Source organism: Pseudophryne corroboree, chromosome 5, assembly GCF_028390025.1.
Source record: "Pseudophryne corroboree isolate aPseCor3 chromosome 5, aPseCor3.hap2, whole genome shotgun sequence".
Classification (NCBI taxonomy): Eukaryota; Metazoa; Chordata; class Amphibia; order Anura; family Myobatrachidae; genus Pseudophryne; species Pseudophryne corroboree.
In genome coordinates this window covers 695671922-695687605 of record NC_086448.1, presented here as the reverse complement: position 1 = coordinate 695687605, position 15684 = coordinate 695671922, and the positions used below count along the sequence as shown (strand labels likewise).

Here is a 15684-nt window from a genome sequence, read left to right as displayed (position 1 = left end):
TAGATCTGTTCCACAGGATAAAATTGTTTTGGCTCCTCTGAGGCATGATTTTATTGTGCTGGAAATACACAAATCTATTATACTGTCTTATTTGTACTTGGAATTCTTGCTGTAGGTTCCCCAGTGTTGTTTGCCTCAGATTGCTCATTGTTTATAAAGCATGAAATAGTCTGTTGGGTATAGTGAAGAACCACAATGCGTAAAACTAATCTCAATACAGCATAAATTGCTCATTTTACAGTGCTATGCTGCAGAATAGCGGTGTGCATTATAGATGTCTTCCCTATATCTCCTGCTTGATTTGGAACCAGATAGATATGTTGACATGGTTTCGAATGACATTTATTTCTTTTACGTACTATGCTGATTTCATAACCCATCTTCTTTTATTTCTGCCTAGATCCCATGAGCTTCGTTCAAAGGTACTATCACTCCAGTTGCTCTTGTCTATACTGCAGAATGCTGGCCCTGTCTTCAAGACCAATGAGATGTTTATCAATGCAATCAAGCAGTACCTCTGTGTGGCGCTGTCAAAGAATGGCGTTTCATCCGTCCCTGAAGTCTTTGAACTTTCGCTCTCCATTTTTTTGACACTGTTATCAAATTTCAAACTACATCTGAAGATGCAGATTGAGGTACGCACATAGCTATTTTACTAAATGCACTGACCACCTACTGTAATTGTCTAATGCACCTTGTCATCCAGGTATAGTCATTCATTAAACAGCATCCTTTTGTTGCAAGCATTTTCAAAGGTGGTTTGCAAGATCAGCCATTAAAAATTAGAATACATAAAATACGCATGGAGTTAGTTTAGATGTTCGCTTTATTACTGTGTTGTTTAATATGCAAATCTGCAGCGTATTGTAATGCTTAACAGCTAGTAAGCACTTTAGACTACTTATTGACACATTCATTTATTAGACTATTCAATTAGCCACGATAATTTAAAGGGCGAAAAAAAAGGGCTTTTTTTTTTTCCTTCGGACTATTCAATTAGAGCCTGTTTTTTGAACCGTAAAATTATCTGTTTTCAGGCGAAAACGCATTGAATCCGTGATAAGTTCACAGACCTAAGTGTTTTCACATCCCGATTTGCAAAAATGGGTTGATTATCAGGGATTTTTTTTATGGAGCGCTGAGGTCTATTTGGATATGCCCAAAAGGGTCAATTAGCCTGCGGTAAATTTCCGTGGCTAATTGAATTCTCCCCCATATATGGGTGTGGATTATTAGATCTACAGTACATTAAAAAGGTCTACAGTCAGTAGGTCTGCCACTTATGGTAGACATGCATTAGGTCGACAGGGCCAAAAGATCGACATAGAATAGATAGACAGTAGGAAAGGTCGACAAGGTCAAACGGTTGACATGGCCAAAAGGTCGACATAGAATAGATAGACAGTAGGAAAGGTCGACAAGGTCAAACGGCTGACAGGGTCAAAAGGTCGACATGGAAATGGTGGACACAAAAAATGTAGACACAATTTAAAAAAAATAAAATTTTTGGAGGTGTTTTGTCACTTTTCTGCAACAAACAGGCCCCATTAGTGTACTGCGTCCCCTCGCATGCCTCGTTTTGCTCGCCATGCTTCAGGCAAGGTGTCGCGCTACGCTTTCACTGGGTTACTATTCCCAATCATAGTCCACGTGGATGGTAAAATATGAAACAGTAAAAAAAAAAAAAAAACTTGTGTCTACCATATGTGTTGGCCACTGTCATGTCTGCCTTTTGACCCTGTTGACCTACTGTAATGCATGTCTATCATTAGTGGTAGACCTATCTACTGTAGACCTGTTTAGTGTAGATCTGTAGTCCAGATACCCCTATGTATGTAGCTTGGAGAACCTCTCCCCCCCCCCCCTTCCCCAGTGATTCTACTTCTGTTGCTCTTCACCTGTTGACCAGAGCGACCTGCAGTGCACTGTGGGGGCCAAACTTGGCCAAAGCAGTGTTTCTTGCATGTTAATGTTTGTGTCCTGCTCTTGGTGGTATGGGTAGCATTTTGTTTACCACTTTCTACCTGTCAGTATTCTAAATGCATCTGATACAGGTCAATAATAAGATATCTCATTCTGTCTTGAGGATGTGACCTCATTGTCCCTACCCTTGTATATGAATCCTCCTAACCACACAATGCACTTCTGCAAAATATATCTGCAAGGCTGTCATTCATGCCAACTCTCAATTTACCCATTTCATTAAGGGGTGCAGTACTGGTGACCGGCGGTCTCCTGACCGCCGGTCACCTTACCGACGCCGGGATCCCGGCAGCATACCGACGCCGGGATCCCGGCGGGTAGGGGCGAGTGCAGCAAGCCCCTTGCGGGCTCGCTGCGCTCGCCACGCTGGGGGCTCGGTGGCGACCTGCGGTCGCCACGGGTTCTATTCCCACTCTATGGGTGTCGTGGACACCCACGAGTGGAAATAGTCCCTGTTGGTCGGCATGCCGACCATCGGGATAGTGAGCCGTCGGGCTCACGGAGGAGGTCATGTGACTGTCGGTCAGCTGACCGGCGGTCACATGAATACCACCCTCATTAAGTAGAAGCAGTTCAATTATTGCAGGTTAATTTGTTATCTTTTAATCCCTGTTGTTTCCATAGAATTATACATGGGTCTTTCCTTTCTTTTTATTCTTTTTAAGTGTTTGAGCGCAGTGCATAGCAGTAAATGTATCACAAAATAAGCAATATGTTGATATATGCACTATAGAATGTAATCCGTACTTGAGAATTCTGTTAGACATTGTCAGTAGCTATGGTTTATTTATTTTTTTCAATAAGGAAGCGACATTTTAATAGTAACCACATCAAAATCACTAGCTTAATGTGTGTTAAAGAGAAACCTCAGCTACACAAATGAGATAGTGTGTGTGTATATATATATATATATATATATATGTATGTATATACTACGTGTGTGTTTGCTTCTCATGTTATGTGATTAGAAACCAAATAATGAGTGCAATTTGCGAATTGTAGGATTGTTGCCAGCATGTGATAACTGCTGCGGGCTTACATTGTATCTCACAAGTAATTGCATCTCTTCCATATTTCAATTAGGTTTTCTTCAAAGAAATCTTCCTTTATATCCTGGAAACCTCAACTAGCTCATTTGATCACAAATGGATGGTTATTCAGACATTGACAAGAATCTGTGCAGGTACGAGTTCCCCATTGTCTGCCCTTGTATCTCACCACCTATAAATATTGACCTCTTTGCTGGCTAACATAATAGTAGTCTGAGTGTCTGCCTCTAATCCGCTCTGCTTTGTACTGTGCCTCCTGCAGATGCCCAAGGGGTGGTGGATATTTATGTCAATTACGACTGTGACTTGAATGCAGCAAACATCTTTGAAAGATTGGTTAATGATCTCTCAAAGATTGCTCAAGGAAGAGGCAATCAAGAACTTGGCGTGTCAAATGTTCAGGTATGTAATTACTTTTACTGTGTATTTTCCCGGTGATTAAAGTTTTTAGCCAAATTCTATAAAATTAAGAATTTAACTTGATTTTAACTAATTTGAAGTGATAAGTTGTTTGGAATTAATGTGTGCCATCTAGAAATTGGCCTATTTTGTATTTACAAAATTGTGGGCTTGTATGTAAAGTTGCCTAGCAAGAAGTTCTTACTTCAGGGGCCTTTTTTGTCATGACTAATAGTTATTAGAACCTATGTACTTTCCGCGTAATAAACTACAGTGGAACAGTATTATGGGGGAACTCAATTAGCCTTGATATTTTTCTGGGCACAAAACTGGGCGTTTTTTTTTTTTGCGCAATTGTTTTTTTTTTCTGGGCTATTCAATAAGCCCGTTTTTTTGTGCCTGAAAACCATATAGAATATGTGATAACTTCACCAACCTATGTGTTTTCTTAATTTATTTATTATTTTGTATATATGCTTCCCTGAATTTCAGTGCATCATTGTTCTGGGGCCCAAATTGTTAGATTTTGGACTATAAAAGTGTTTGTTTGACTATAGAATGTAAAAGATATCTTACAAGTAAGGGAGCATGAAAAAAAAAGTTCTATAATATATAGCGTCATTGCACATTTCAAAATCCATGCAGTTCCTCTTTCCTGCCTGGGGTGTCGCCTTTTACTCTGGTGCTTCTCAGCACACACAGATCTGTATCACAGCACTGAGTTCCAGATCAGAGTGTGCAGAGAAGCACCACAGCAGATAGCGACACCCCAGGCAGGAAAGAGGAACTGCACAGGTTTTGAAAGGTGCAGGGTGCTAGAGTGAACACTATATAATAGCATATTTACATCCAATGGCCCTCATTCCGAGTTGTTCGCTCGCAAGCTGCTTTTAGCAGCATTGCACACGCTAAGCCGCCGACTACTGGGAGTGAATCTTAGCTTAGCAAAATTGCGAACGAAAGATTCTCAAAATTGCGAATAGAAATTTCTTAGCAGTTTCTTAGTAGCTCGAGACTTACTCTGCAACTGCGATCAGTTCAGTCAGTTTCGTTCCTGGTTTGACGTCACAAACACACCCAGCGTTCACCCAGACACTCCCCCGTTTCTTCAGACACTCCCGCGTTTTTCCCAGAAACGGCAACGTTTTTTCGCACATACCCATAAAACGGCCCGTTTCCGCCCAGAAACACCCACTTCCTGTCAATCACATTACGATCACCAGAACGACGAAAAAACCTCGTAATGCCGTGAGTAAAATACCTAACTTAATAGCAAATTTACTTGGCGCAGTCGCACTGCGGACATTGCGCATGCGCATTAGCAACTAATCGTTCCATTGCGGAAAAAAAATAACGAGCGAACAACTCGGAATGACCACCAATATGCGGATTCTCGTGATGCATCCAACTCTTTGCCAGTCGCATATGCGCCAGGTTTACGTCAGATGTACTTGCACTGGGGTACAGTTGCACCCAAACAGGTCATAATTGCAAGAAAAGGTTTTTGTTTTTTGTTTTTTGATAGTTGTTAATATATATTATATAATCAAGTATAAATGACGATAATAGAAAAAAAATCTTTCTAAATTACGTTCATAAAATCATATAATTTAGTTCCGCTGTATGAAGAAAGTGATTTGGCTCCTGAAAGGCATATCCATGTGGGTCTCCTATAGTTCCTAATTACACCCTTATTGTACTCGGCCTGTGCTGACTTGACCCTATCCCTCCCCAGTTCCGCTTATCCAAGTGTAAGGAAGCACCTGTACCAAACCTGCATACTGTTGTCGGCATATATTTTTTCCATGTGGGTATGCGCAGTACAAATTTGCATATTTTAAGATCGTAACCAAACGGTGTGCGCCCATCTGAGCATGATCTCCTTGTTTGCTGTATGCACTACTGCGGAGACTGTATGATTAGGATTGGTATCTGAACTCTGTTCTATATTTTGTGGATTTTATAGATCATCTGTCGTAAGTCCCTCAGGTACCTCTCACAAATCCTGTTATAACAAATTATCTTGGTGGTAATTGCTAAACTTGTTAAGTAGAATCATTTCTCAAGTGAATCCTCAAAGCATGACCGAAGGTGTGCACTGAGAGGCCAGAGGTCAGGTCTGTGTATGTAGAATCTGTCACAGGGTGGATTTCTGCAGAGACATAATTATTACTTGCTAGTGATACCTAGCCCCACTGATTTGTCTCAGCCACCTCCAATACCCACCATACTGATCACTCAGCAGATCATATAAACGTTCCAACCCTCCTATTTCTAGCTCAGTGTGTACATTTTCCAATGGATTGGTAGGTCGGCATCTTACCTATTAAACTGCTCATAAGATGCGACCTTCTGATCAGACTGTGTGCAGGAGCATTTTAAGCCGTTTATCGGCTAATACGCTTGCATACACACCTATTCAATTATCGGGATGGCCCATAGATTGTAAGCTTGTGAGCAGGGCCCTCCTCCCTATGACTGTTTGTTTTTTTTACCCAGTTTTGTCTTCTAATTGTGTCCAGTTGTAAAGCGCAACGGAATTTGCTGCGCTATATAAGAAACTGTTAATAAATAAATAATAATGATTGGGCGATGTGTGATCGGGCTGATAATTGTATAGGTCTGCATCTTGCTTAAGTCTTCTCTCTCTGTACATGATATTATGTAAAATAATGACCGCATTAATGAAGACATGGAGGGGAGTTAGTAGACGGGTACAGGGCTTTTTACAAGTGGAGTTGACCATAACGTGTGTTTTTGGCTGTTTTCACAGACCTTGTCATATGTTTTGTTGTACAGGAATTAAGTCTGAGAAAGAAAGGCTTGGAGTGCTTGGTGTCCATTCTGAAATGTATGGTAGAGTGGAGTAAGGACCTTTATGTGAATCCAAACTCCCAGACAACCCTCGGTAAGAATATCTAATAGCGGTATACAGATGTGTCCTTTTATACTGTGGCTTCAGTCACGCCAAATAGCTCCTCACTGAGCTCCAGGTGCCAGGTGACGATGCCAAGCACTTTTTTGCTCAAAAATCTTATTAGCATAAATAAAACTACTGGAAGCAACAAAGCTGTATTGCAAAAGCGTACACAGACCACTGATCTGAATATTTGCCGTTTATCTGTGCAAAAAGACCATGTTGCAGATAGCTGCAGCTTTTGTCACGCCAAGTTCCACTGTGCTAAATCTGTGACTTTGTACAGTTGTAAACCCTATTCATGTGCAATTAAAGTCGTAGCTTTGTATCACTAGAACACTGTAAGCATATTTTTGCTGATTCAGCAATGCGAGTAAGACCCAAAATGTAACCAAAAATTTGGTACGCTACTTCTCACGGAGAGTCTCAGTCATACCAAGCGTCTCGTCTCATGTGGCTAGGTATGTGAGGACACATCTGTACAGACTTTTCTGGAAACATTGCTTTTGTGGAATATAGCGCATATGTAGGGAAATCACTGATATAGTTGTTTCCTAACTGATTATCTTGCTGCAATAGGACAGGAAAAACCTGTTGAGCAAGAGACAAATGAGACCAAACACCTGGAGACCATAAACCGATACGGAAGCCTGAACTCTCTGGATTCCACCACGTCTTCTGGCATCGGCAGCTATAGCACTCAGATGTCCGGCACAGACAACCCTGAACAGTTTGAAGTTTTGAAACAGCAAAAAGAAATAATAGAACAAGGGATAGATTTGTAAGTTGGACCATAGATACTATACTAACAGACGACGCAGAAAACAACTGCACCCTGTAATCTGTCATAATCGCCACTATATCATGTATCGGGTGTGGTATGTTAGATAGACTAGACTTAGGTCGAAGGTGTCTAGGTCAACCACTATTGGATGACAGTAAGTAGGTCGACATGGTCTCTAGGTCGACAGGGACTCTAGGTCGACATGGCAAAAGGTCGACATGAGGTTTTTTTTTTTACTTTTTTGGGTGTCGTTTTCTTCGTACAATGACGGGGAACTCCAGTTAGTGCACCGTGTGCCTCGCTGCACCCGGCACAGGTTACCTTTCCCAATTGTAGTTCACGTGGATTGTAAAGTATGAAAAAGTAAAAAAAAATGAAAAGAAAAATACGTGAAAAACTCAAGTCGACCTTTTGTCGTGTCGACCTAGAGTCCTCGTCGACCTAGAAATCATGTCGACATACTTACTGTCGACCAATAGTGGTCGACCTAGACATTGTTGACCTAAGTCTTGTCTACCTAAAGACCGGATCCCCATGTATCATCATCCTGTTCTGGAACACAATTAAAAATGTTATGAAAGTGAATAGGCATGGTCCGTTTATAATTACTTTTGAAACATTTGTGCATCATAAGATGAAATAATAATGATTACATTGGAAATATATTAATGTACTTCTGCACAAACTGTCCTTTCTGCAGTCATTTTAATTTGTGATGACAGAACGAGTTAACCAATTTATATGGCTTATCTTTATGTTGGGAAATAAACTACAGTATACTGTATGCTAACAATAAAAATAAGATTTTACTTACCGGTAAATCTATTTCTCGTAGTCCGTAGTGGATGCTGGGGACTCCGTAAGGACCATGGGGAATAGACGGGCTCCGCAGCTGACAGGGCACTTTAAGAAAGAATTTGGATACTGGTGTGCTCTGGCTCCTCCCTCTATGTCCCTCCTCCAGACCTCAGTTAGAGAAACTGTGCCCGGAAGAGCTGACAGTACAAGGAAAGGATTTTGGAATCCAGGGCAAGACTCATACCAATCACACCAATCACACCGTATAACTCGTGATAAACTTACCCAGTTAACAGTATGAACAACAACAGAGCATCAGATCAACCCTGATGCAACCAACATAACCCTTATTTAAGCAATAACTATATACAAGTATTGCAGAAGAAGTCCGCACTTGGGACGGGCGCCCAGCATCCACTACGGACTACGAGAAATAGATTTACCGGTAAGTAAAATCTTATTTTCTCTAACGTCCTAGTGGATGCTGGGGACTCCGTAAGGACCATGGCGATTATACCAAAGCTCCCAAACGGGCGGGAGAGTGCGGATGACTCTGCAGCACCGAATGAGCAAACACAAGGTCCTCCTCAGCCAGGGTATCAAACTTGTAGAACTTTGCAAAGGTGTTTGAACCTGACCAAGTAGCCGCTCGGCAAAGCTGTAATGCCGAGACCCCTCAGGCAGCCGCCCAAGAAGAGCCCACCTTCCTTGTGGAATGGGGCTGAATATGCAGCACTCCTTTTACAAACGTCTGGACTTCAGGAAGAGAAGCCAGTTCTTTTTGAAAGAAAATGGATAGAGCCGAAATCTGGACCTTAATGGAACCCAATTTCAGGCCCAAAGTCACTACCGACTGTAGGAAGTGAAGGAAACGGCCCAGCTGGAATTCCTCCGTAGGGGCATTCCTGGCCTCACACCAAGCAACATATTTTCGCCGTATACGGTGATAATGTTTAGCCGTCACGTCCTTCCTAGCCTTTATCAGCGTAGGAATAACCTCATCCGGAATGCCTTTTTCTGCTAGGATCCGGCGTTCAACCGCCATGCCGTCAAACGCTGCCGCGGTAAGTCTTGGAACAGACAGGGCCCCTGTTGCAACAAGTCCTGTCTTAGAGGCAGAGGCCATGGGTCCTCTGTGAGCATTTCTTGCAGATCCGAATACCAGGTCCTTCTTGGCCAATCCGGAACAATGAGTATTGTTCTCACTCTTCTTTTTCTTATGATTCTCAGCACCTTTGGTATGAGAGGAAGAGGAGGAAATACATAAATCGACTGGAACACCCACGGTGTCACTAGTGCGTCTACAGCTATCGCCTGAGGGTCTCTTGACCTGGCGCAATATCTCTGTAGCTTTTTGTTGAGGCGGGATGCCATCATGTCCAGCTGTGGCAGTTCCCACCGCCTTGCAATCTGCGTGAAGACTTCTTGATGAAGTCCCCACTCTCCCGGGTGGAGGTCGTGCCTGCTGAGGAAGTCTGCTTCCCAGTTGTCCACTCCCGGAATGAACACTGCTGACAGTGCTCTTACGTGATTCTCCGCCCAGCGAAGAATTCTGGTGGCTTCTACCATCGCCACCCTGCTCCTTGTGCCGCCTTGGCGGTTTACATGAGCCACTGCGGTGATGTTGTCTGACTGAATCAGAACCGGTTGGTCGCGAAGCAGGGACTCCGCTTGACGTAGGGCGTTGTATATGGCCCTTAGTTCCAGGATGTTGATGTGAAGGCAAGTCTCCTGACTTGACCACAGCCCTTGGAAATTTCTTCCCTATGTGACTGCCCCCACCCTCGGAGGCTTGCATACGTGGTCACCAGGACCCAGTCCTGAATGCCGAATCTGCGACCTTCGAGAAGGTGAGCACTCTGCAGCCACCACGGGAGAGACACCCTGGCCCTGGGGGATAGGGTGATTAACCGATGCATCTGAAGATGTGATCCGGACCACTTGTCCAGTAAGTCCCATTGGAAGGTCCTCGCATGGAACCTGCCGAAGGGAATGGCCGCGTATGATGCCATCATCCTTCCCAGGACTCGAGTGTAGTGATGCACTGACACCTGTTTTGGTTTTAATAGATTCCTGACCAGTGTCACGAGCTCCTGAGCTCTCTCTATCGGGAGATAACCCCTTTTCTGGTCTGTGTCTAGGATCATGCCTAGGAGAGGTAGACTTTGGAATATATAGAATCCAGCCGTGTTGCCGTTACACTTCCAGAGAAAGTGATACGCTGTTCAGCCACTGCTCTCTTGATCTCGCTTTTATGAGGAGATCGTCCAAGTACGTGATAATAGTGACACCTTGCTTCCGCAGGAGCACCATCATTTCCGCCATTACCTTGGTGAACATTCTCGGGGCCGTGGAGAGACCAAGCGGCAACGTCTGAAATTGGTAATGACAATCCGGTACCGCAATTCTGAGGTACGCCTGATGAGGTGGATAAATGGGGACATGAAGGTATGCATCCTTTATGTCCCGAGTCACCATAAAATCTCCCCCTTTCAGGCTTGCAATGACCGCTCTTAGCGATTCCATCTTGAACTTGAACCTTACCAGGTATATGTCAGGGATTTTTAATTCAATATGGGTCTGACCGAACCGTCCGGTTTCGGGACTACCACATGGTCGAATAATAACCCCCTCCTTGTTGAAGGAGGGGAACCTTGACCACCACCTGTTGAAGATACAATTTGTGAATTGCAGTTACCACTGTTTCCCTCTCGTGGGGGGAAGCCGGCAGGGCCGTCGGTAAGGGGGCATCTTCTCAAAGTCCAGCTTGTATTCCTGAGACGCAATATCTATTGCCCAGGGATCTAACAGGGAGTGAACCCACTTGTGGCTGAACTTACGAAGGCGTGCCCCCACTGGGCCTAGCTCCGGCTGTGGAGCCCCAGCGACATGCGGTGGATTTTTGTAGAGGCCGGGGAGGACTTCTGTTCCTGGGAACTAGCTGTGTTGTGCAGCTTCTTTCCTCTACCCCCGCCTCTGGCAAGAAAGGACGCACCTCGGACTTTCTTGTTTCTTTGTTCGAAAGGCTGCATTTGATAATGTCGTGCTTTCCTAGGCTGTGCAGGAATATAAGGCAAAATATCAGAATTACCAGCTATAGCTGTGGAGACCAGGTCCGAGAACCCTTCTCCACACAATCCTCAGCCTTCCATATGCATCTTAAGTCGGCATCATCTGTCCATTGCATATTCTACAGGACACGTCAAGCAGAAATCGACATAGCTTTGACTCTAGGACCCAGCATACTCATGTCTTTTTGGGCATGTTTTATATATATATATATATATATATATATATATATCTTAAGACAGCATCTTTAATATATATATATCTCTATATATACATATATATATATATATCTACATACTAGGTCTCAATCTCTGCTGATAAGGTACCTGTCCACGCTGCCACAGCGCTATAAACCCATGCCGACACAATCGCCGGTCTGAGTAGTGTACCAGAATGTGCACGCTATCTGCAGGATCCCTGAGAATAGCTGTTACGTCAGGGCTACCTTTTGGGCAAACGTGACACCCTAGGGGAAGATTCCCATCCTATCCTGGCCCTAGTGGGGAAAGGATACTGCCTGAGAATTCTTTGTGGGAAACTGCAGTCTCTTGTCTGGAGATTCCCGCTCTTTTTCATCATGAGAGGAGGGAAATTTACCTCGGCTTTCTTCCCCTTAAACATGTGTACCCTTGTGTCAGGGACAGATGAGTCATCAGTGATATGCAAATCATCTTTTATTACAATAATCATATATTGAATACTTTTCTGCCATTTTGGCTGTAACTTTACATTATCGTAGTCGACACTGGAGTCAACCTCCGTGTCGATATCAGTGTTTATTATTTTGGATAGTGAGCATTGAGAGACTCTGAAGGTCTCTGCGACATAGGGACAGACATGGGTAGATTTCCTGTCTGTTCTCTAATCTTTTGTGCAATAAATTCACCTTAGCACTTAATTACACATATCCAAACAGGTGTCGGCGTTGTCGAAGGAGACACCCTCACACACACACATTTGCTCTATCTCCTCCTTAGGGGAGCCTTTTACCTCAGACATGTCGACACACACGTACCGACACACCACACACACAGGGGATGCTCTATATGAAGACCGTTCCCCCACAAGGCCCTTTGGAGAGACAGAGAGGGAGTATGTCAGCACACACCCCAGCGATATATGTCCCAGGAATCACACAGTAACTTAGTGTTAACCCAGTAGCTGCTGTATATACTGTTTTTGCGCCAAATTTATTTGCCCCCCCTTTTTTTTTATCCTCTTCTACCGTGATTCTGCAGGGGAGAGCCTGGGGAGCTTCCTCTCAGCGGAGCTGTGGAGAGAAAATGGCGCTGGTGAGTGCTGAGGAAGAAGCCCTGCCCCCTCAGCGGCGGGCTTCTGTCCCGCGTTTTTGTGTAAAAATATGGCGGGGGCCCATGCATATATACAGTTCCCAACTGTATATATGCCCACTTTTGCCAAGAGGTCTCTAATTGCTGCCCAGGGCGCCCCCCCCCCCCCTGCGCCCTGCACCCTACAGTGACCGGAGTATGTGGGTTTAGTGTGGGAGCAATGGCGCACAGCTGCAGTGCTGTGCGCTACCTCATAAGAAGACTGGAGTCTTCTGCCGCCGATTTCGAAGTCTTCTTGCTTCTGTCACCGGCTTCTGTCTTCCGGCTCTGCGAGGGGGACGGCGGCGCGGCTCCGGGATCGGACGACCAAGGGTGCGATCCTGTGTACGATCCCTCTGGAGCTAATGGTGTCCAGTAGCCTAAGAAGCAGGACCTATCTTCAGTGAGTAGGGCTGCTTCTCTCCCCTCAGTCCCACGTAGCAGAGAGTCTGTTGCCAGCAGATCTCTCTGAAAATAAAAAAACCTAACAAAATACTTTCTTTTTAGCAAGCTCAGGAGAGCTCACAAAGTAGCACCCAGCTCGTCCGGGCACAGATTCAAACTGAGGTCTGGAGGAGGGACATAGAGGGAGGAGCCAGAGCACACCAGTATCCAAATTCTTTCTTAAAGTGCCCTGTCTCCTGCGGAGCCCGTCTATTCCCCATGGTCCTTACGGAGTCCCCAGCATCCACTAGGACGTTAGAGAAATGTAGCTTTAAATACTAGTAGGTACTAAAAACATGAAGCAGTGAAGCACTTAATGTAATGTGTTCCATAGCTGAGTGTTCCTGCCCGCTGCACAAAGCAGCCTCTCCATGGCTACTGTATAAAGGTTTCTCTTGATCGCAACGATCAGACTACTTTATATTGTGTTCCAGAATGTCTGCATTTCAGAAATGTTGATTTGGAGTTTAGGATGTGTATAAAACAAACAACTTTTGAAGTTTCAATTTGATTAACTGCATACACTCATTTTATGTCTCTTGTAATTTTCCTTTGTTATTAATTATGCAGATTTAATAAGAAGCCAAAAAGAGGAATCCAGTATTTACAAGAGCAGGGGATGCTGGGAAATACTCCAGAAGATATTGCTCAGTTCCTGCATCAGGAGGAGAGATTAGACTCTGTAAGAATGAGTTTATTTTCATCACAGTGGAACACTTTATGATTACAGATGAGAGGCTCAGGACTTGTTTTGATGTCTGATATTTTTTATGAAGTCCATGTTATATTATGCTCTGTAACCTTTTGTTCCAGTCAGAATGTCAGCCGGGATTACTAATGTCTCAAATTGGCAAAGTAAAGTACATTTTGTCATTAATGTATCCATAGTAAATTAAGGGATATTCAAAATTTGTACATAGTCTACAGATGTGTCGTTATACACTCAGCGTTTATACGCCATATGGCGCAGAACGCCTGTTGGAACTGAGATGTAGCGTCCTGTACTTTTCTTTACAATTTGCATCTTATATTGATTGCAGAATCAACAAAAAGCTACTCCGTGTACTAGAGACGCTGGTCTGCCATGTTAGACACAAAGGAATTCGTTTTACACATATACAAAGGGATCCGGTATGATATACTGGCAGACAGAATGCCGACTGTCAGTATACCGACAGTAGCATCCCGTCTGCCGGAATACCGGCAGCGATTCTGCTCGCCATGCTTCATTCAGCACAGGTTCTATCCCCACTCTGTTGGTGGCGTGGACCCACCAACCGAGTGGGAATTAGGGGCGGATGGCGATATGGCGGCCGTCTGTGAAATGCTGGCTGTCTGGATTCCAGCACCGGTCTCCTGATCGCCGGCATTTCGACTGCAGATTAAGCACAACGGAACTTGGCGTGCGGGAACTTGATTCAGACACAGTCATACACAGATGCACAAATGTCACACATCAAATTGATCAGTGTAATCTAGCATGTAGTTCTGTCTCATTATGGAAATAAGACGCTCATTTTGAACGAGAAAGACTATGTGCGCGACCGAGTTGTCCGGGACTTGGAGCATATGAGGGACTATTTGGCATGGCTGGAGCCACAGTGTATAAGAACACATCTCTATGTATATATGAAAATACTGTAGGTGACACATTTTGCGGTTTGGTCACAGGCCTTATTACAAGTGACTATATATACCATGCAGTTCCAATACACATAGAAAGTCACTTGCAGTGTGGTCTTTTGACCCTATTTGCAACATATTGCTCTCCAAGCTCATATACTTTTATGATTGGCTGATGATCTAACACATCTACCAGTAGGTAGAGGGCATAGCCGATTGGATTTTCTGTTCTGGCTCATAAAACCTATTCCATTTGTTTTTTGGTATATTGAGCTTTTGTAGCTCCACGTAGTTAGCAATTGTCAACATGTTTTGCTGAAAATGGCCAACTCCACATGTGCGTAGACAGCCTCAATCATGTCATTCACAGTCCGGCTGCCTGTCCTATACCAAATGAAGATTATTCTCCTCTTCCCTACCAATATGTGTGCGGGGCGAGGTGGAGCCACATAGTTAAAAGCCGATCCTGGGAATCCCGGGATTGGCCATTTTTCAATCCCGATACCCGGGATTGAAAAAATGGCCCGGGATTGGCTTCCCTATCACGCATGGGAGGAGATAGTGACAATCCGTGTTAGATGGGTCTCAGGGTCTGTTTACATATCACATGATCACAGTCTATGTATGTGACTGACCGTAGGAACCATGGCTTCTGCTAACACCATACTCACTGCTGTTCTTAGTATCATTATGGAAGCTTTCAGATTTTGGAAAACAATTTGTTAAAAATTTTTGGGCTTATGGTGGTTTTGGGGAATCCTGCAGTGATTTCCCAATACTAGCAGTAATGCTAATGGCACATGCCTAACAATGCATTTCATTTGCATTAATGTGTATGAGGACTGATGCTTTGTCCAGGTTGTTGCCTGTTTGAAATGCTTACGTTTTCCGGTATGCACTGAGCTGCTATTCTCTTGTCCTTTGAGTAGAAATGTAAATGCTTATGAAACAGTTCCTTAGTCAGCTCCTGGCAGCATGGAAAGAAGAAGCCTGCATCAGTTCCACGCTCCAGGATATAGCTGTATATAGAACAACCTCTCTCTTCAAGTAGATTTTATATAGAGCTGTAGTGAATTACTCATCACTTGTTTGATATGTGTCTCACCACTACTCTTGGAGCTGCAGGACTTTGTTACTTCTTTTGTCTAACACAGGCCCATGCAACCCTTGGCACTAAGCCACGTGGTGGCACTTTAGGATGCTTGGAGTGGCATCCGCAGGAACAATCGCTCACTTACTAACTACTTTGCTGCACTGGCCCCTCCCCCCATTCTCTTCCACCTGCTTTCC

At 44.0% G+C, this 15684-nt stretch overlaps 1 protein-coding gene across 2 annotated transcripts in view; it reads left to right on the top strand.

Moving 5' to 3' along the window:
* ARFGEF1 (ADP ribosylation factor guanine nucleotide exchange factor 1) overlaps window positions 1-15684 on the top strand; it is a 331110-nt gene that overhangs the window by 229119 nt on the left and 86307 nt on the right. For both annotated transcript variants that reach the window (XM_063923866.1, XM_063923867.1), the window contains exons 10-15: window positions 401-635; window positions 3067-3166; window positions 3295-3434; window positions 6231-6339; window positions 6928-7129; window positions 13342-13453. In XM_063923866.1, coding sequence (XP_063779936.1) covers window positions 401-635; window positions 3067-3166; window positions 3295-3434; window positions 6231-6339; window positions 6928-7129; window positions 13342-13453 — 898 coding nt within the window. The remainder of the gene's footprint in view (window positions 1-400; window positions 636-3066; window positions 3167-3294; window positions 3435-6230; window positions 6340-6927; window positions 7130-13341; window positions 13454-15684) is intronic.